The sequence below is a fragment of the Sorex araneus genome, chromosome 2 (assembly GCF_027595985.1).
Source record: "Sorex araneus isolate mSorAra2 chromosome 2, mSorAra2.pri, whole genome shotgun sequence".
In the NCBI taxonomy this organism is placed as follows: Eukaryota; Metazoa; Chordata; class Mammalia; order Eulipotyphla; family Soricidae; genus Sorex; species Sorex araneus.
Window position 1 is genome coordinate 329,626,348 of NC_073303.1, and position 22,010 is coordinate 329,648,357.

Genomic DNA, 22,010 nt, shown 5'->3' on the forward strand with positions numbered 1-22,010 from the left:
AGGCCTAGTACCCACCCTTGAAATTATATTTGACAAAGAGCCTCTTTTCTTTGCCAAGCTAATAACACCATGACCTAGCAAGCAGTTCCTTATACACACCGGAATTTTAAAGGTGTGGTACTTGTGTTTCAAATATCAAAAGCCTGGAACTTGGCATTACTCCTTATAGACTGCTCAAGTCTTTCTTTCCTTCCTCCTTCTTTCCTCCCTCTTTCCTTTCTTCTTCCCTTCCTTCCTTCCTTCCTCCCTCCCTCCCTCCCTCCCTCCCTCCCTCCCTCCCTTCCTTCCTTCCTTCCTTCCTTCCTTCCTTCCTTCCTTCCTTCCTTCCTTCCTTCCTTCCTTCCTTCCTTCTCTCTTTCTTTCTCTCTCTCTCTTTCTCTCTTTCTCTCTCTCTTTCTTCTTCTTTCTTTCTTTCTTTCTTTCTTTCTTTCTTTCTTTCTTTCTTTCTTTCTTTCTTTCTTTCTTTCTTTCTTTCTTTCTTTCTTTCTTTCTCTTTCTCTCTCTCTTTCTTTTCTTCCTTTTCTTTCTTACCTTTTTTTTCTTACCTTTTATTTCTTTTCTTTTTTTTCTTTTCTTTTGTTTTTGAGCCACACCTGGCAATGTTCAGGGTTTACTCCTGGCTCTGCAGTCAGGATTCACTCATGACAGTGCTTGTGGGATCGTATATAATACCTGGAATTGAACCCAAGTCAGCCACGTGCAAGGCAAGGGCCTTACCTGCAGTACTATCTCTCCAGCTCCTCTTCTCTTTATTCCTTCCTTTTTCCTTCCTTCCTTCCTTTCCTCCCTCCCTCCCTCCTTCCTTTCCTCCCTCCCTTCCCTCCCTCCCTCCCTCACTTCCTTCCTTCCTTCCTTCCTTCCTTCCTTCCTTCCTTCCTTCTCTTTCTTTCTTTCTTTCTTTTTTCTTTCTTTCTTTCTTTCTTTCTTCCTTTCTTTCTCTTTCTTTCTTTTTTCTTCCTTCCTTCCTTCTTTCTTTCTTTTTTCTCTTTCTTTCTTTCTTTTTCTCTTTCTTTCTCTCTCTCCTCCCTTCCTTCCTCCCTTCCTTCTTTCTTTCTTTCTTCCTTCTTTCTTTCTTTCTTTTCTTTCTTTCTCTCTCTCCTCCCTTCCTTCCTCCCTTTCTTTCTTTCTTTCTTTCTTTCTTTCTTTCTTTCTTTCTTTCTTTCTTTCTTTCTTTCTTTCTTTCTTTCTTTCTTTCTTTCTCCTCTCTCTCTTCCTCCCTCCCTCCCTCCCTCCCTCCCTTTCTTTCTTTCTTTCTTTCTTTCTCTCTTTCTCCCTCCCTCCCTCCCTCCCTCCCTCCCTCCCTTTCTTTCTTTCTTTCTTTCTTTCTTTCTTCCTTCCTTCCTTCCTTCCTTCCTTCCTTCCTTCCTTTCTTTCTTTCTTTCTTTCATTCTTTCTTTCTTTCTTTCTCTCTCTTTCCTTCCTTCCTTCTTTCTTTCTTTCTTTCTTTCTTTCTTCCTTTTTTTCTCTCTTTCTCTTTTTTTATTTCTCCTCTTGTCTTACTATTCCTTCTGTCTTCTTTCTTCCTTTTTCCTTCCACTTCTTTCTCTTTCCACTTTTCTTTTTTTTTATGTTTTTATGTTTCTTTCCTTTTATTTCTCTCTTTTTCATTTTTTAAAAATACTTTCCAAAATAGCTTAGCTTGCAAAAAATACTACAAGAGACCATCTTATTCACAAGCCTCTGGTCTTCATTTGACCCAAGAGAGAAGTAACAAAAAAGACTGAGTGAGACTGAATGGGGCTTTCGTTTGCTACCTGGTGGCAGAAACCAGGAGTGCCCTGAAGCTTGGTTGCTAAGGGAAAGCAGTTTCTTTGGGGTAACGTCAGTTCAATGCCTTTTTGTTGAGACCAAGGTTCTCCCAGTGACAGCCCAGCCAGCAGATCAGCTGTAGTTGCTACTGAAATGAGGTTGGGGACATGCTATCAGTGGGAGCAAGGCCACTCTCTCATTTTCAATGTTCTCTTTCTTTGATTTCTTTTTTGAGGGGCCACATCTGGCCATGTTTTGAAACGATTCCCAGTTTTGTGCTCAGGGTCACTTTCAGCAGTGTTCAGGAGACCATGCAGTGCTCGGCAACAAACATGGGCCCCTGGCAAGCCACACATTCACTCATCCTGTTATCCTCCTCAGGACATGCTTCTTGTTTGGAGGGCCACATCTGACAATGTCATTGCTTCCTCCTAACTCTGTATACAGGGATCACTCCTGGCAAGATTTGGGGTACCATATGCTATATTGGGAAATCAAACCAGGGTTGGCTACATACAAGGCAAGTTTCTTAACCCCTGGTCTCTCTCTAGCATCCAAAGAAATCTTTAAACAAACAAATGATTTTCACAGAGACCTTTAAGTAATTAAAGGATGTTTGGTTTATTTTTAAGTTGGTGAGACTAGGGCAGTCTCACCAGTAAAGCCTGAATTTGTGACAAGGCTTTGTGACAAGTAGTCTTCTGTCTACTTCCTCCAGGCGCCATTCTAACCAGGGAAGCTGATCCGACAGGAGTGAGCCTCTCTCCTTCCCCCATCCCTTCCTCTCTCCTTATCATTGCTTTTGCAGTGACTGGAGGTCATTATGTGCACACATCACCTACCTGTGGTGGACTGGTAATTGTCACTTGGCTGTGACACCCCAGGGATCACAAATAGCAGTGGCTCTGGGTTCTCATTTAGGATGTGGGCTGACACCGAGAATCCCACTCAAGGCTCCACGGGTGGGAGGGAAGCATTTTACCACTGAGCCACATTCCCTGGCCAAAGAGTAAAACTCTTTTTTTGTGGAAAGGGCCTGGGGGCCACTCCATGTGATTTTTGGCCAACCAGATGAGAAGGCTCAAAGCTAGGGCCCCAGGATGAAATGCTGCTCAGGCCCCATGGTGTCAGGGTCCATCAGAGATGCCCTAGTGGCATGGGGGATGGAATCAGGGTCCCATGCATGTACCCTAAACCCTTTTCTTTATCTCACCATCCCTAAACAAGCCTCATTCGTTTATTTGTTAATTTGGGAGTCATACCTCATGGTGCTCAAGAGACCATAGGTCATGACTGGGATCAAACCAAGTACCCTTTCTACAATACTATTTCTCCAGCCCAATAAGCCTCTTTTGAAGGTTTTAATGTTGCACCTTAATCTTCTTGCCTTTTTAACAAATCTTCTATATAATTAATTATCTTAATTTTCCCCTCAGTGAACCAGCACAGTTGCATAAAATGCCACCAGGTTGGTTGTATTTTTTGAAGAGGAGAGTTTTCAGACCCCAGACATATTCAGTTTCGGCAGACAGCTTAGTGGGAAATGTCTGAAGACTCCTAACAAGAAAGAATAGCACAGGACTAATCCTTGCTTCCTTTGAAACTAGATTTAGCCCTGAACAGCGACCAATTTATGAATGAGAGGAATAAAGAAGATAACCGAAGCAGCGCCTTCTGTAACCAGAGTGACTGCTGAGTCTATCTCCCTCAAACAAGTTTCTTTCTTGAGTCTCACCTCACTGAATGCCTCACAGGCCCAAAGCATGTCTGTTCTAAAGACACCAGCGGTGCTTTTTGTTCATCACTGTTTTAACTACAGCCCCATCTGAGAGGAGGACAAGGGTCTCTGTCATTTACTTCTATGTGTTCACTTGTAACTTCTGTACCAAAAAATCATGGGAGAGGAGCAGAAAGCCCTCTAATTAGAAATAGAAACTTGCTTCAGAGGAGCAGCATAAACCGTAGCTGAGGTGAAGGCCAGCCGGTGACTTTCTTCTTGCTGTTTAGAACAGGCCTGGTATTGTCCCCATACTAGTGGGTTCAGTTTCACGTGGTTTGCTGCTCCTGAGGCCCGGATACAGGTCGGTGTTTTTCAGAAGTTGTAATTATGCATTGTACCTTCGGGGCATGAAGGACTAAGGAACTCCAAGATGGGGAAATTGTGGGTTCAAAAATAGCCAGACACTGGCTTCAGCTGTGGGATTTATTTTTTTCTACCAGCAACTGATCCAAAAAATATATATTTTTTTAAGTTCAGAAATTCATTCGGTGACTTCTGTGTTTCTATTAAAAAATTGAAACAATAAGACAACCTGCTTGCACCCTTCACTCAGGAGGAACTTTGTACATGAAAGACAAGAAACGGTTTTGCAGAGCTGAACATTCTTTGAAAGCTCTGGGTGGGAAAAGGCACTTGCTTGAGGAACTTAACTGATGGAAATAGTGCAGCTTGGTCGAACAGCCTGAGTTCAAAGGCACCGCTTTTAATCCCAAACCATTTTCATTTCACTTAACTTTTCTTTCTTTCTGGGTGACTAAACTGCAAGCTTCTATTAATCTACTGCCAAGTAATTTTTCTGAAGAAGGTGGATACTTTACAAGATTCATGGCCAGGAGCCCTCTGTCAGGAATGCTGGTAGTAGGGCTTTGCATAGATAAAAACAGGCCTGGGAAAAGTAGGTCACTCTATTTTGTATGTGGAGGAGATCATCTCTGGCAAGGTTGGACCCACTGAAAACAACATAGCCCAGGAACTTCTTTAAGTTTGGAGATGTAATGCCTGTGGCCAGTACATGGTTTTTGGAGAGAGGCAACTGATGTTTTGACAGTGGGGATTTGTGTTAGTGGAACAGCTGGAAAGTCAACTGTTGGGAGAGTTGTCCAATTTACACACAGGCAGCTGGAGAGAATGCTCAGCTTAGGAGATGCCATTGAACATTTTAGGAATAAACAAGAATGTAGAAATGTCTAACTTCAGCCAAGAAGTGAGTAGTTATTAAGATTACTTTAGTAATCTTATGTTGCTAGTACAAGAAATCTGAAATACTGCTTTCATATTTATGTACTGTGTGATTTGGGGGGTGAGGGTAGGGGGTCCACGCTCTGCAGGGCTTGGGGATAACTCATGGTTCCTTAGTCCCTGGGTTGCTTCCTGTGGAGCAAGGCCAGGGGTTGAATCCAGATCCCTAGCTTGCAAAGCATGCATTCTTGCCCTTTGGCCTACCTCCCCAGCCTCCTATATACCTTTTCTTTGTGTCCCATTTGAAAACAAAAGAATTTACAGAATGACCAGGTATGATTTGTTTGACAAAAGTAATTTCTTTTCATTTTCTTCTTTGGGGTTGTGTGTATGGGGGAGGACAGGGTCATCCAAGCAATGCTCCTGGCTCTGTGCTCATGAATCACACTCCTAGCAAGGCTTGGGGGACTATATAGGGTGTCAGAGATTAAGCCCGGCCAGCAGCAGGCCAAACAAGCACATTACATGCGGTGCTCTCTCTCCAGCCCTGGAAGTAGTTTTTTAAATACAGCAAACATTGAGATCAACCAACTTCAGCTTTATTTGAGGAATAACCAGAATCACAACACATATGACATTTTTATTTGTTTGTTTTGGGGTCACACCTGGCAATGTTCAGGGCTTACTCCTGGCTCTTTGCTCAGGGATCACTCCTGGTAGGACTGAGGAAACATATAGGATGTCAGGAATCAAACCTAGATTATCTGTGTGCAAGGCAAATGTCCTACCCTCTGTACTATTGCTCCAGCCCCCATTTTCCATCACCCTAACAACAGAGATTCAAAAAAATCTCAGCTTCTTGTTTCTTGCCATTTATTCTCTAGAGAGAAAACATATTCACCAAGGTTATTATACTCTTTTTGTGTGTGTATTTAATGCAAATGAACTATCCAGTTAAAAATTTCTTAAATGGTTTATTTTGTGTTAGTTATATATTTTACACAATAACAAAGTAACATATTAGATCAGAAAGTTACCTCAGAAGAGGAAATACAGAAAAGGCTAATAGATACATGTACTTTCAATGGACTCATAGCCCTATTCTTGGTTGCTGCTTGCTCTAGAAGTCAAAGAAGATTTTCTTATGTCTTAAATGCCATCAGCCCCACTCCTTTCTTTGCCCCTTTTCTGTGAAAGAATTCAATACTTATCCTTTCTTCCTTACCTCTCCACATTCCTTACCTTACCTTAATTGTAGGGGGTCAATTCGAGTCACATAGTGTTATTGGGTTGAGAAGCTCTGGTTACATGAATATCTTGAACTTTGTGCTCGTTTTTTGCCCCAGAGACTTTGTACCAAATGATAATGATGGTCTATTGATCAAAAGAACAAAAGATTCTGGTGAGTCCAGGAAAAAGAAAAACTTTAAGAGGAACTAAATAACACTTGAGTTTCTTTTCAAGAGGTCTTGGAAAAAACTGCCCTTGGTAAAATGTGTTTTTTCAGGATTCATGGAGCCTCTTAGCTCAGATCGAGTTGGTTCCTCAAGTCCAACCCTGTGTCTCAGCATGTGACCCACAGTAAGATATATGTAAATTGCTGCCTAACCATCACCAACCCAAACTGAAGCCACCCCAAGTAAAAGAGGAAATTGGACATTGACTCTGATAAGTGTCCATGTCGTTCCATTCCTAACATTTCTTAGATGCACTTTATTTGTTTGTTTATTGGCTTTTGGGATCATACCCAGGGATGCTCAGAGGTTATTCCTGGCTCTTTACTCAGGAATTACTTCTGGCATTGCTCAGGGGACTATTTGGGACCATATGGGATGCCAGGCATCCAGCTCAGGTCAGGCTCACACAAGGCAAATTCCCTACGCTAGGCAAGTACCCGCGTGCAAGGCAAACATACTATTGCTCCAGCCCTGTACTTTAATATTCCATATTGAACAAAGATGGCAGGTGAGTATTCTCTAACTGCAGCTCTGAGCTGGATTGTTCACATCAGGATGCCCCTGCAGAGACGGAGATGAGAGTCCCTATTCTTGTCACACCTACAAGGGAAGAGGGAATGCGGTTATGCTTCAAGAAATATCTTCCAGGAGGCTGGAGAGGGGGTAGATGGGGTATTTGCCTGATATGCAGATGATTTGATCCCTGGCACCCCATATGGTTCCCTGAGCACTAGCAGGAGTGATACCTGAGCACAGAGCCAGGAGTAACCCCTGAGCACCACCGGGTGTGGCCCAAAAAACAAAAAAAAAAAAGAAAAAAAGAGAAAAGAAACATCCTCCAACTTAATCTCCCTTCTCTGTTCCTCCTAGCTTCCGTAGGTTCACTCGCTCCAACAGCGTGACAACAGCAGTCCAGGCTGACCTGGACTTCCACGATAACCTGGAGAACTCTCTGGAGTCTCTAGAGGACAGTTCGTGCCCTGGCCCCATGGCCAGACAGTTCTCCCGGGACGCCAGCACCTCCACCGTCAGCATTCAGGGCTCGGGGAATCATTACCACGCCTGCGCCGCCGACGATGACTTCGATGCCGATTTCGACCCGTCGATTCTGCCACCCCCCGACCCCTGGATCGACTCCATCACCGAAGACCCCCTGGAGGCCGTGCAGAGGTCGGTGTGCCACCGGGATGGCCACTGGTTCCTGAAGCTTCTCCAGGCAGAGCGGGACCGCATGGAAGGCTGGTGCCGGCAGATGGAGCGGGAAGAGCGGGAGAACAACCTGCCTGATGACAGTAAGTCCACACACGCCCCCTTCCCTCCCTGCCGCCGTCCCCACAGTCTGCAGCCCAGACCCGAACCGGTGGGAGATCTCGGTCGTCCTAACGGAGAGTGCAGACACCCCGCACCCAACTAGGCAGGTGCCACCCCTCCACTCCAGGCCTCGGCCTAAGCCTTCCCTTCTCTAGAAACCATCCGGTTCATTGTGAGAGTGGCCTCGGGTGTCTAGCCTCATTTCTTCTGCTGCTGGTCCTGAGGTTGATTTGCAAAGACTAGACCATAAATCCAACTGGTGCCAAGGCCACCGATACATGAGGAACAGGCGCTCACATAGGAAGTGTCTATGTTATAGTATTTTCATGACCACATGATGTTAACGCCCGGCTAATCACGGCTAGGCTAGAGGGGTCCACTCTTGGTTGTACTCTCAAGGCTGTTTAACATGCATGCGCTCTCTTGGGTTTGGGTGGGGCCAACTTTCTGCCACTAAGTTCAACACAAATTCTAACTTAACGTCTGAAAACAAATAATTAAAAAAAAGTATGGTGGGGGCCCCAAGTGCAACATGTGCTTTGCATATGTGCCCTGGGTCTGATCCTGGCACTACAGCAAAAGCAACAAAGATGGCAACAACAAACGCTTTGAAGAATCGGTTAAATAATGAATGGAGGGTCGTGCACATCGGTATCTTTAATAAGCTTGACCTTCTAAAGACAACAATTTTATGCAACAATACCAAAAAAGTATCAGATTGCCTCCATCCTGGAGCATGGCGTACATTGTCAAAATCCTGAGGTGAATGCACTTGATGATTAGTGGCCTTTTGGGAGGAGCCCTAAGCTCAGGAGGCGGGGGCGCTCCCAGAATGTTCTGCCAACCGGGCAGTTGGTTCACTGGAAGAGACGGAGGTCAGGGTGTGTAGTGATGCCAGGTTGGAAGCAGGGTCTGCAGCATGCAGGGCTGGTATTAAGTCTCTCACTCAAGTGTGCATTTTCTTATTCATTCTAATTCAAGTTATGTTTATTTTCCTCTGAAGACCTATTTCTAAATAAATGGTAGATTTTTCAACTGATTTTTATAATTTATTTATTTTATTGAGGTACTGGAATTTGCAGTATTGTCACTCATTTTTTGTGATATACCATTCCAACATGGGCTGGAGCGATAGCACAGCGAGTAGGTCGTTCACCTTGCACGCAGACAACCTGGGTTTGATTCCTGTGCCCCGGCAAGCTACCGAGATATCTCCCAGCACAGCAGAACCTGGCAAGCTACCTGTGGCATATTTGATATGCCAGAAGCAGTAACAACAAGTCTCACAAGGAGATGTTACTGGTGCCCTCTTGAGCAAATCAATGAGCATCATGATGACAGTGACAGTGACTTTCAAAGTCATTCCTTTACTGTTTTATTATCGGAGTTTTAAAACATAAACAAGGGCCAGAGAAGTAGTACAATAATATGCAGCCAACCCCAGAACTGCATATGGTCCCTCAAGCACTGCTAGGGGTCATTTCCGAGCACGGAGCCAAGAATAGTCCCTGAGCGCCACCAGGGTATGGCCCAAATCCCCACTCCCCCCAATTTTTTTTTTAACAAAAGTAAAGTTTAACAATCCTGTATGAACCCATCACCCAATTCAACAACTGGTCAATTTTACGTTTGCCCACTTATTAGGATTGGTGGAGAAATTGTTGGGGATTGAACCCAGGACCATATACATGCAGAGCATGAATTCTTCCATTGTTCTTTTAAAAAAATATTTTACCCCATCCTGGATTTTTAGAATTTATTGTTATAAATCTGTTCATGATTACATTTTCCAACACCAGTCCACCACCACTGCACCTTCCCACCACCATTATTTCCAGTTTTCCCAACTACTTCTCAAGCCTGCCCCTTAGCAGGCCCTGAATAATTTATTTTATATTGCTTGTTATAATTCACTAAAAATGATCAAAAAAGAATTCCCTAGAAGAAAGTGTGTGAATCTTGTTATATCTCACTGTGGAGTCATTAAGCCCTTGTAGAAGAGATGATTAACATGTTATTGGTTAAGCCTCATGTGTTTATATTTTCTCAATCAAGATTGGCTGCCTTCTACTTTACATCCAATCCAATGTGGGGTGCTACTCCTGTTTTATCAGTGGTGTAAAGCTTGACAATTCAAAGATTTTGAATGGGATAATATAGCTGGAATTAAATTTTTAACTGGATGGTGACTTGGGTGCCCCAGAGCCTGGCACGGAATCTGGAAGCCATCTCTATGACTTGTTGATCTCTTTTGAGATTTATTTGTGAGTCTCTGGATCATGGCCTATTAATGAGCTTATTTTGTGGCAGAGGCAGTTCATGGACTTGACTGCCAGGCTTCCAAAAGAATAGGGAGATGTGAGGAGGCAGCTTAGCAGGGCTTACTCTTAACTCCATGCTCACTCCTTATCACTCCTGGTTGGAATGCAGGGGACTATATGGGGTGCCAGAAGTCGAACCCAGGTCAACACTGTGCAAGGCAAGTACCTTACCCACTGTACTCTCTTTCCAGCTCAGTAGGGGGGGTTCTTCTGTGTTTTCATCTCTCTGGCTTGTAGCCCTTCTCTCTTCTTTTCCCCTGCCTGGATTCTACCTCTGGGTGGCCAAATTGCTTGTTGTTGCCTTTATAAGAGGTTGGAAAATCTGTAAATGGGTTTCTGTACCATTTCTTTTGTTCCTTCATATCACGAGGGAAAAATAACATAACAGCAAAAAAGTCAATCTCCTCGACCTTTTTCTTTCATTCAGCTCCCAAGAGCTGGTGCACAGTGGGCTCATCTGAGTGCTGACCTCCAGCCAGAACAGTAGTTGCCCTGGTAAGAGGTCACTGGGGCATCACCTGTAGATGGGATAAATCAGTAAGGTCCTGGCAGTGGAATCATCTGATCTCTCTCCATACAGGCACACTCAAAGTTTGCTAGATTTTTTTGCTGGTGTCTAAGGTGGGATTGAACCACCACCAGACTTGGATGAGTTTGTGTCCTGATTTTGGTTCTTTTATTCAGGCTTCATTTAAGTCTCTGGGTGAGTTTCCCTAGTCTTCAGGGAAGTTCTTACCTGAGGCACTTCAAGAGAGAGGATTCTGTGAAAACAAGCATATGCATGTATTTTTTTTATTTATTTTATTGAATCACCATGTGGAAAGTTACAAAGTTCTCAGGCTTATGTCTCAGTTATACAATGCTCAAACACCCGTCCTTTCACCAGTGCCCATATTCCACCACCAAAAACAAAAAACAAAAATCAGTATACCTCCCACCCCCCAACCCCCACCTGCATAACTGATAAATTTCACTTCAATTTCTCTTTACCTTGATTACATTCCATATTTCAACACAAAACTCACTATTGTTATTGGAGTTTCAACACAGAACTCACTATTCTTGTTGGAGTTTATCCCCCAAAAATACGGCCTTATTGACAAGGAAACATTTGATAATTTTCCACTGACGAGAATGAAGAGATAAAAAGTTGCGCGGCTGCAGTAGCGGCCGTGCTATTTAGGATTTCTGTATTTTAATAATTAAGTCCAGGGAGATTTAAGTTGGAAATTTATGCATATATTTTGATGTTCCAGTTCTTTGCTATTCCAGAATTTAAGAATGGTGATGTTATTGCCTATGAAGATATTTTGTTGTAATGTATCTTGCTTCAGAAGTATAATCATTTGCTGTCTTGTTCCATAACACTGCCACTGTCCCCCTTTTTTTTTTTTATGCTTTTTGGGTCACACCCAACGATGCTCAGGGGTTACTCCTGGCTTTGCACTCAGAAACCACTCCTGGCGGTGCTTGGGGGGACCATATGGGATGCCAGGAATCCAACCTGGGTCAGCTGTGTGCAAGGCACATGCCCTACCCGCTGTGCTATCGCTCCGGCCCCGCCTTTTTTATTTATTATTTTTTACTATATTTGGTTGGTTTGGGGCCACACCCAGCAGTACCCAGGACTTATTCCTGGCTTTGCTCTCAGGGATCACTCCTGGCTCAGGGGATTATTTGGACTATCTAAGGACCGAACCCAGGACCGATATGAGCAAGGCAAGCACCTGACCAGCTATAGTATCTTTCTGTCCCCCATCCACTTCTTTAATACAGCATATTTTTTTAGAACATTTTCTTCAGAGTAGATGAATATTTTCCCTATCAACTTCTTCCTTTTAACAAGGTTCCTGTGGGGGAACATGGGAGTAGTTTGAGTGTTATGGTTGGAAAACAGACAAAGAGAATTAAGGGTGGGAGTAGCTTTCTATGCTTTGTTTGAAAAGTACCCAACTGAGTAAGTTAGTCTTAGATGAAAAATAGGCAATTAAAGCTGCTTCACTGGGGAGTCAGTCTTCTTTTGTAGTTTGAAAGATAGTGATATCAGAGTTCTTTTTCCTAATTAAAAAATATATACAAGATATAGCAAATACAAGAGAAAGAACAAAGCCCCAAGTCACATTTTTGGACCTCTTCACCCCTGGATCACAATCTCTGATAAATCTGCAGTGCTCAAAAAAAGTGGAGGGGGTCAGGGAAGCAGGATCCCTATGACACAGTTTGAAAGCCAGCGATATTCAGTGAAAATTTCAAATCATTAATAAATTTTAATATTTTAAACATTATTTAATCACTTTAGATAAAACTATTAACAGAGATTTGAGGTTTTTATGCATTTTTTAAATGTTCAATGCTACTTCCAGTTAGTAGTAACATCTATTCATAAAAGCCCAAGTAACCTACAATATAGGGCTCTCTTTCAAGTCTTCTTTTGGGTTGCACATTCCCCAAGTTCCTGTGGAATGCCTCCTCTCTGACTAAATTGCAGTGCATCTCCCTGGGGCTTCTGTGATTGGCCAGTACATTTGTCTATCAGATATTTCCAACATCACTTTAGGATACTTTATGTCTCTCTCTGCACCACTGAAACGTGAGCACTGGGAGGGGAGACCTCAGTCTTGTCTCATTTATCCTTATACACAGAGTTCCTTGGACCCTTCCTAGACCACAGATGGGGTCAGTGAATTTGTAATGTGAATTCTGGAAATATTTTGCAAAGTCTGTTTTACAGAAGTCTTTTATGTAGCAAAGCCCTTCAATTCCACACAGCTTAAAAATTACTCAATGAGTAACTAGAAGTTTTTGTGTCCACCGGCTGTAAGAGTGTGCTCTTGGTGAGGTGCTAGTTTGCTCTGGCCAAAGTGTAGATGTGTCAGTGAGGTGGGCAGCCTCAGCCACGGCCACAATAGAAAGGCCTCTGGGTGGGTCAGCTGCACCATCCAGATGAACCCTGTGTCTTTTCCAGTCTCCTGGTGCTGTTCCTCACTGTGGGCTTGACGTTCTTTCTTTCTGGGAGGCACAAAACAGGAGCTTCCTTATAGAACATTCCAGATTCCAGCCTGTGTATCAGGAAATGCCAATTCCCAGATCCAAAGCCCCAGTTAGAATCTCAGTGAGACTCTAACCAGAAAGCTGTCACCAGCCTCCGTGCTACAGGAGGAAGAGAGATTATGAGCACACAAGGAATATCTGCCTTGTCCTCATAATACCCCTGACGGGGGGCTAGAGACTGTGACAGGTGTTGTTTTATTTGCCCTCAAAACTGCTCTCTAGCAGAATCTCGTCCAAGGTCGCAGAACACAGAAGTGTCTGGTGGAACAGATACAACATGAATAACATTTGACAAGATAATTGATGCCCTCTGCTTCCCTCAAGCTCTCCTCCCTGGCTTGCCCAACAAGTCTTTCTCTGCTTCCTTGGCCACCACAACTCTGTTCTGATTACTGGGCAAGGAGCTGCAAAGAGCCTTTGTTTTACTAATTCTTTAATTTAACTGTTTCCTTTTTGATTAGAGGGTGGTAAGGAAGAGAGGCCCGATACTGCTTCAGAGGCACAGTCCATTTCTGAGTCACACAGCTTTTGAAAAATCAAATCCAATCTGGTAGGGCTACAGAGAGAGTTCAAAAGGCCAGGGTTCGTCCTGTGCATCCCTGACACCAAATGTCTGCCCTGATTGTCCCAGGAGTGGACCCCGGCAAAAACCTACATACATCAAAAAATACCTTTGCTAAATAGGTCAAAGCAGAAATCTCTCTCTCTTGGTCATCTTGTGTGTTCTTTGGGTCCTCTACAAGGAGACCTTCTCAATAAATCTCTTGACAAGTCCCTCCCAGGTAAGAAAATCTTTAAAGTCATCTTGGAGGACCGGCAAGATAGGTAAAGAAGACACCACATGTAGTTACCTGAGCCCCTTTAGGAATGGAATGAGCACAGAGTCAGAAGTAAGCCCTGAGAACTTCCAGGTATGGCAAAAAAGTAATAAAAAAAAATAAGTAATAAGAAAGTCATCATGAAAAACAAATAGGATAGAGAAAAATAGAGGGAGATTCTACCCATATTTGCTTAATTTATTTTGTGGGGTACCAAATTATCCCAACTTTAAAATATTTTACAATGTCTGGTAAAGGTACCTAATGCCTCTGTTTAAATGGGAGACATGATAAAACTGAAGTGTGTTTAGCCATTATAAGAAAATCGTTTTCTCTCAAAAAAAGGTTTGCAGTAACTGAAGATGGAACAATCATGCTATCATCATGTTCATAGTTACTCATCAAGTTAATATGACTAAATGTCTTCATGAATACAAAATTAACTGTCCTTGTGAATGTTAAATGTCTTCATGAATGCAAAGTATAGCATACCTATAGCAAAAAAATAAATAAAAATTAGGAATATGATTTATTTGTGCAATAGGAACTGGAGGTACAAAGTTGTGTTAGTTTTTTTCTTTGGATTTTTTGTTCCTTTCGGTTTTTGGTTTTTTCATTTGTTTTTTTTTGTTTGCTTGTTTTTGTGGGGGTGGGTAAAGCAGCTGGTGCTCAGGGGCTACTCCTGGCTCTTTGCTCAGCGGTTGTTCCTGGGTCAGCCAAATAGGGGCCAAAAAAAAAAAAAAAATAGGGGCCAGCCACATTCAAGGCCAACCCCTTACCCCGTACTCTGTGGCTAATGTATTATGTTTTTGTTGTCAAATGATTTCTCTCTCTCTTTCCCCACCCTTTCTTTTGTTGCCATCATGTCCCAGGGCCCACCACATGATGGCTGGGCTTGCACCTTTGGTGGTGGAGAGCCACACTTGATTGTGGCACTAGGATCACACATGGCCAAGCTGGGATCACACTCAGGATGTGGGGTGAGGTCAGGGATCAGGTTCACGGGCTCACACCTCCCAGCCAGGCGCTCTACCCAGTGGGCTGTTCCAGGGCCCGGGAGTACACATTTGGCCCGGGGAGAGGGAGGCTGAGGGAACTGAAGGAGAAAGGTAACATCTAAATGTAAATAATTATTTTTGCCCACCTTTTTATGATTCCATTGTCCTCATTCTGACAACTGCTTCCTAGTATTGTTTTGGCTTGTCTGTGTTTCAGGGCCACAGCTGGTAATGCTCAGGGGCTACTCCCTGCTCTGTGGTCTGTGCTCAGCAGTCCATCCTGGCAGTGCTCGGGAGACCGTGCAGTGGCAGAGATTGAACCTCATGTGTCGGGCATGAGCTCGACTGCTGAATTATCTCTCCAGCCCAGAGTTTTTGTTTTGAGGGCTGGAAAGCTGTTTTCTCACTCCCCCAAACAGAATGACTACATAGAATGGAGGGCAGACTGAAAGCAGGCGCTTGCAGGCACCTTGGACTGTCTTGAAGTATAAGTACTTTGTGGGTGTTAAGTGCTTCTCAAAAACATAAAAATTAAAGCAGAGGGCTGGAGAGATAGTCTAGCAGGTAGGGCACTTGTCTTGCTTGTGGCCAGCCAGGTTCAATCCCGAGATCCCCTTATGATCTCCTGAGCCTCGCCAGAAGTGATTCCTGAGCACAAAACCAGGAGCAAGCCCCAAGGAAAAAAGATTTGTCAGAAGAGTAGCACTGTAGCACTGTTGTCCTGTTGTTCATCGATTTGCTCGAGTGGGCACCAGTAACGTCTCCATCGTGAGACTTGTTATTGTTTTTGTCATATCGAATACCCCATGGGTAGATTGCCAGGCTCTGCCGTGCGGGCAGGATACTCTCGGTAGCTTGTCGGGCTCTCCAAGAGGGACGGAGAAATCGAACCCTGGTCAGCAGCGTGCAAGGCAAATGCCCTACTAGCTGTGCGGAAGGTGGGGGGAGGGGGGAAACAAGAACAAAAACAAACCAAAAAAAAGTAAATGTAAGCAGAGTGAGGACTTGTTTTAACTTTGCATCCAGCCACTGATAAAAGGTTTGGGCTGGATAAGAGAATAATGAAAATCTGTAGTACGAGGTTTCCTCCCAGTCAGCAGCTGACAGAGTGGTTGATCCTGCAACACTTGAAGTAAAATGATCCAAGCGTTCCCCAGACAATGAAGCCCTTGTGTGGAACAGCTGTCTCCGGGAGATGGCTCAGTGCTATTTGACAGGGGCTTGTATGTTACATAGATACGTCTGGTATTATCTGACTGGCTATGAAACGACCAGATGGAACTGAATGCTTCTGACTAGAAATGCAGTCTACCACTGCGGGCAAAAAACATGGGCTTGGGTTTCAGTGGCCTTTGAATAGAATACTGGCTGATTGTGCTGGGAAATCTATCTTTGCCTCCTAAATGTGGGCACGTCATGTGGGGAATTTTCAGGCTTTATCTGAAACGGACTGATGCGTGTGCAAGGGGCGGATGAACTGCGCCTTCGCTTGGCTGCGTAACAGCATCCAGATTAGTGAAACTTGGCTCCGAGTCTGCCCACGAAGACTTGTGTGAGTTGGCAGTTAAGGTGGGTGATGAAACCTGAAATGGGGTTTGCCTGGTTTCAGGTTGAGTTACAGAAGCTGTGCACAGTCCGCAATGTGACCATCTAACTGTGGCACGGCCAAGCTTCCCCTGCCCATTGTCGCTTGCAGCCTGTGAGGCAGTGAGTGTCAGACGGCTCCCTCAGGGGAAGTCCCTGGGTATTTCTTATTGGAGAGAAGCCTCTGCATTCTGCTCCTCCTCACATTCTCACCTGCCTTCTGAGGTGAGCTTCAAGAGCACCTTCCCCATACCGGTCCCTGCAAAAGACATGTGCATACACAATTTCCTCCCTCCCTTCCTCCCTCCCTCCCTCCCTTTTTCCTTCTCCCTCCCTCCCTCCCTTCCTCCCTCCCTCTTTTCCTCCCTCCCTCCCTTCTTCTCTCCCTGCCTCTCTCTTTCTCCCTCCCTCCCTCCCTTCCTCCATTCCTTCCTCCCTTCTTCCCTTCCTTAGTTCCTTTTCTCCTCTCTCCTCCCTCCCTCTCTCTTTCTCCCTCCCTCCCTCCCTTCCTCCATTCCTTCCTCCCTTCTTCCCTTCCTTAGTTCCTTTTCTCCTCTCTCCTCCCTCCCTCCTTCCCTCCCTCCCTCCTTCCCTCCCTCCCTCCCTCCCTCCCTCCCTCCCTCCCTCCCTCCCTCCCTCCCTTCCTTCCTTTCTACCTCCCTCCCTCCTTTCCTTCCTTCCTTCCTTCCTTCCTTCCTTCCTTCCTTCCTTCCTTTTTCTCTCTCGTTTTTCTTTCTTTTCTGTTTTTTCTCTCTTTCTTTTTCTTTCTTAATCTGAAATTAGTGGATAGATGGTAGCCTGTTCACCTGCTTCTGAGAATGACAGTAGTGAGAAGGACATAGCACGTCAAGTATCTTTTGAAGAACCTCCCAGAAGGTTGTGGGTATCAGAAGAACATTACCCAGTATGATTCGGTGAGGTGTATTTCCTAGGGTGTTATCTGGAGGCTCAGGAGAGCACTGAGGCATGAAGAAGCCAAACCAGGTCAAGAAATAGATTCTCACTTCCCGAAGCTACTGGTGTCCCATGTCCAGACACACAGGTATACACTCAGGGCTAATTCTCAGAGGCAGGTAAGCAAGCAATAACTCTCACAAGAACTATTTCTGTGGAATATAATTGCAATAAACTTCAAAAACAGTCTTCCCTTGGGGCTGGAGCCATGGCACAGCGGGTAGGGTGTTTGCCTTGCATGTGGCAAACCCAGGTTCGCACAGCGGGTAGGGAGTTTGCCTTGCATGCGGCCGACCCAGGTTTGAATCCCAGCATCCCATATAGTCCCCTGAGCACTGCCAGGAGTAATTCCTGAGTGCAGAGCCAGGAGTAACCCCTGTGCATTGCCGGGTGTGACCCAAAAAGGAACAGTTTTCCCTTCCTTTCTTTTGTATCACTAAGGGAAATGTTAGCTGATTTTATTTCTTCAAACTCTAAAGTCACAGAACAGTATCTGTGTGAGATATGTAATGTTACTACTTTATAACTGAAGTAAATTGAGATGTGGATTGAGGCATCTTTTAGTCCTTTGGTCAGAATTCTGGGCTTGGAGTGGAGGGAGTGAAAGTAGCTGAATTTCTTGACAAACAAAACATTATCTGTCTCATCAGTACCCCATGTTTAGTTCTCTGGAAGCTCTGGCTTTAGTTAATGGGAAGCTTTCTACTTGGGAATTCTATTCTTTATTAACCACCGAGTGTCAGCTCCTAAAAAAATATAGAAAAAAATGGGAGAAACCATTCTTATTAAATGCAGAGCACCTGCTGTCAGCCAGGAATGAAACAGATCTATGTTTTCTGCTGAGACCTTTTGTCAGCCACAGCTCTGGATCACAAATGTGTTTGAGAAACAGCTGGACAGTCAACTGGAGAAACTCTTTTTCCACGAGTCCACAATTGTAAAAAAGAAAGTCTCCAATGAATAATCAGATTGAGATCACACAGACTTAGTCAAGTAACTCCCCAGAACTTTGAAGTAGGGGAATTCACTTTTAATTAGTCTTTTTCCATTCTAGTCCTAAAGTCTACAATACTGAAGAAAGCCAGGTGGATAAAAAAGAAGTCAAAAGTTGAAGATAAGCTGGAATTCATTACAAATGTGTTCAACTAACTCCAAATGGCATGGCATTTTTAGCCCAAATCAACACAGCTAGCATGATAAAGAAAAACAGGGGCTGGGGCTGGAGAGATAGCACAGCTGGTAGGGCGTTTGCCTTGCACGCGGCCGACCCGGGTTCAAATCCCAGCATCCCATATGGTCCCCTGAGCACGGCCAGGGGTAATTCCTGAGTGCAGAGCCAGGAGTAACCCCTGTGCATTGCCAGGTGTGACCCAAAAAGCAAAAAAAAAAAAAAGAAAGAAAAGAAAAACAGGGGCTGGAGCAATAGCACAAGTGCGTTTGCCTTGCGCGAGGCCGACGCTGGTTTGATTCCCAGGATCCCATATGGTCCCCTGAGCACTGCCAAGAGTAATTCCTGGTGCAGAGCCAGGAGTGACACCTAAGCTTCGCCTGGTGTGACCCAAAAAAGCAAAAAAAAAAAAAAAACCCTAACAGGATTAAGAGCCCAATCAAAATTACATTAGCTAATTAATTAGTAAAGATCAAATTTATTTTTAATTTTTTGTTTGTTTGTTTGGGGGCCACACCTGTCAATACTCAGGGCTTATTTCTGGCTCTGCACTCAGGGATCACTCCTGGCAAGCTCCGGCGACCAACAAGGCAAGTGCCCTACCCTCTCCAGTCCTTATGAAGATCAGCCTATTAAAAGTGTTCTGTGGGGCTGGAGCAATAGCACGGCAGGTAGGATGTTGCCTTGCACGCGGCCACCCGGGTTCGATTCCCAGCATCCCATATGGTCCCCTGAGCACCGCCAGGAGTGATTCCTGAGCACAGAGCCAGGAGTAACTCCTGTGCATCGCTGGGTGTGACCCCCAAAAAAAAATATTCTGAGACAGCACAGCTTTAAAAAACCCAAATGCTTAAGACCTAAAGTGTTATTTTGTGTATTGTTTTTGTTATTTGGGTTTTTTTTTTCCTGGTTAACAGAATTTATAGAGGGATCAGTTTCAAAACTTAGCTCCTTCAGCAGGGGTCAGAAGTTAATACCTCAGGTAAGTCACTTGCCTTGCATAGGGTGACCCAGATTCAATCTCCAACCACTGCATATGGTCCCCAGAGCACAATCAGGAATGATCCCTCAGCACAGAACTAGGAGTAAGCCTGGGTGAACCACAGGTATGACCAAAACAAAATTTTACTTTTTCAACAATATTCTGTGGGTTATATGGGCACATTGATTTCTACCAAAGAACTCATGGTGGGCTGGAGCAATAGCATAGCGGGTAGGGTGTTTGCCTTGCACATGGCTGACCTGGGTTTGATTCCCAGCATCCCATATGGTCCCCCAAGCACCACCAGGAGTAATTCCTGAATACAAAGCCAGGAGTAACCCCTGTGCATCGCCAGGTGTGACCCAAAAAGCAAAAAAAAAAAAAAGAACTCATGGTTTGATTACAAAGTCTGACATGCTAGAAAGAAAGTGGAGAGCTGTAAACAGAAGTCTCCATGGGAATCTGAGGAATAGTGCAGAGGTAGCCTTGAAAGGAGATTGTGCTTTCTGGAGGGGTGCAACTGAGTACAGATGGGGCTTAGACTCAGGACTATTGCAAGAACTTTGTGTTTGATCTGAGCAAAGACTCTGAGGAAGAAGACATTTTATGGACTGAGAAACAAAACCCACAGAGGGAGGGAACAGAGGTAAAACTAAACAGGTGAGCCTTCTATGCATGCAGGAAGGCATGTGGCTATTTCGTAAGAATCACAGGGATGAAGACATGGGAGTTACAAGACACATGAACTCACCGCAGTTCCCTGAAGAAAATCAAGTCTTTAAGGTTGGCAAGGGATGGGGAAGTATTGATCATGTGTGTGACCTCTCATCTCAGGTGTGACCTCTCATCCTAAGTGTAATCAACTAGAGAATTGACAAACAGGTGCTCCACTCCATCTCTTCAGCCCTCATCTAGGGATGTTGGAAGGGGAAATGGATTGAGAGAGAGAGAGAGAGAGAGGTATAAATGGCTCTTTATATGTGCAACTCTGCAGGAGGTGGGCATAAATTCAGATTACATGTTTGAAAAATATAAACATGCTTTCCAAAAAAAGTTGAAACCACTGCTTAAGAATGAATGAACTGCCTCAAGAGAAGCAGGGAACGTCAGCTCCAGATTGCATTTTGTGTTGAGCGTTTGCAAGACAGAGTAAGAGGGAAGTCCTTTAAGATCAGTGAAGGTGGCATCAGTCAGAGCGGTGTTACGGGAGCCAGCAGAGATGAACTACTTTTGTGGCAACTGCAGAGGAGTTGGGAGGAAGGAGGTGAAGAGTTAAACTGCTGGGAGTGAGGCAGAGAGCTGAGAGGTACTGTACCTAAGAGGGAGAACTTAGCTTTGAGGGGAATGTGTTTGAGTGCTAGGACTGCCATATGAAGAGCCAGGGGTGAGTCACCTAAACAACAGACATTTATTTTCTCAGGACCAAGAGATAATACAGGGGTTAAGGCACTTACTTTGCATACTGCCAACCTTACTTTGGTCCCTGGTACCATGTATGGTCCCCCAAACATCCCTGAGCATCGAGCCAGGAGTAAGCCCTGAGCAGAGCTGGATATAAAAATTCTCTCCAAAAGAGAGAATTTCTTCACAATTCTGGAGACTAGAAGTCAGGTCAAGGTCAATACATGATTTGCAGATGGCCTTCATCTCACCCTTTCTCCACATGGCCTTCCCTCGGTGTGTGTGTGTGTGTGATGTCCTGATTGCCTTTTTTTAGAACACTATCCCTGGTTGGGTTAGGGCCCAGTGATAGGACATAGCCAGAGACAGCTTTGTTCCTGACTTAAAAGGAACTGCCTCCAGGTAAGGTGACACACTGAGAACTTAGGGGTAAGACTTCAACCCATGAATTTGGGGAGGATACCATTCAGCCCTTAGGAGAAGAGAAGAGGAATTTTATAACTGTTAGGAGTCATGAGGTTGAGAGGAATTTCCCCTCTTAGGCATCTCAGGTACCGAATGCCCTCATAAAGAGGCAGGCTGCAGAGAGGGGAACATACTCAACGGAGATGATGCTCAGAGCAGCCAGGCGGGAGTCAGACCAAGGATATAGGAAGGTGGAAGGAGTGACATAGAAAAGTCTTTATCACTGTATCACTGTCACTGTCATCTTGTTGCTTATCGATTTGCTCAAGTGGGCACCAGTAACGTCTCCATTGTGAGACTTGCTGTTACTGTTTTTGGCATATCGAATACGCCACGGGTAGCTTGCCAGGCTCTGCCGTGCAGGCGGGGTACTCTGTAGCTTGCCATGCTCTCCAAAAGGTATGGAAGAATCAAACCTGGGTCGGCCAGGTGCAAGGCAAATGCCCTACCCGCCCTGCTATTGCTCCAGCCCAGAAAAGTCTTTACTTATTTAATTATGTGTATGTTCAGTTTTGTTTGGGGAGCTGCCCCCAGTGGTGTTAAGGGCCTACTCTTGGCTCTTGTGCTCAGGGATCATGCTTCTGGGTGCTTCAGAGACCATATGCCCTGCTGGGGATCAAATCAGGCTTAGCTGTGCAAGGCAAGTGCCTTAACCCCTGTACTATTCTTTTGACCCTCTTATAAAAGTCTTTAGGGAGTGGGTAGCTAAAGGTCACAGACAGCTTACATGCCGAATGAATGTCCCTACTTCTGCTGCCCCCTGATTTGCAGCTGTTGTCTGCATAACCAAGG

The 22,010-nt window shown here is 44.6% G+C and overlaps 1 protein-coding gene across 13 annotated transcripts in view; it reads left to right on the forward strand.

The window, feature by feature from the left end:
* DLGAP1 (DLG associated protein 1) overlaps positions 1–22,010 on the forward strand; it is a 938,748-nt gene that overhangs the window by 895,623 nt on the left and 21,115 nt on the right. For all 13 annotated transcript variants that reach the window (XM_055129437.1, XM_004605986.2, XM_055129438.1 and 10 more), the window contains one exon: positions 7,036–7,457. In XM_055129437.1, coding sequence (XP_054985412.1) covers positions 7,036–7,457 — 422 coding nt within the window. The remainder of the gene's footprint in view (positions 1–7,035; positions 7,458–22,010) is intronic.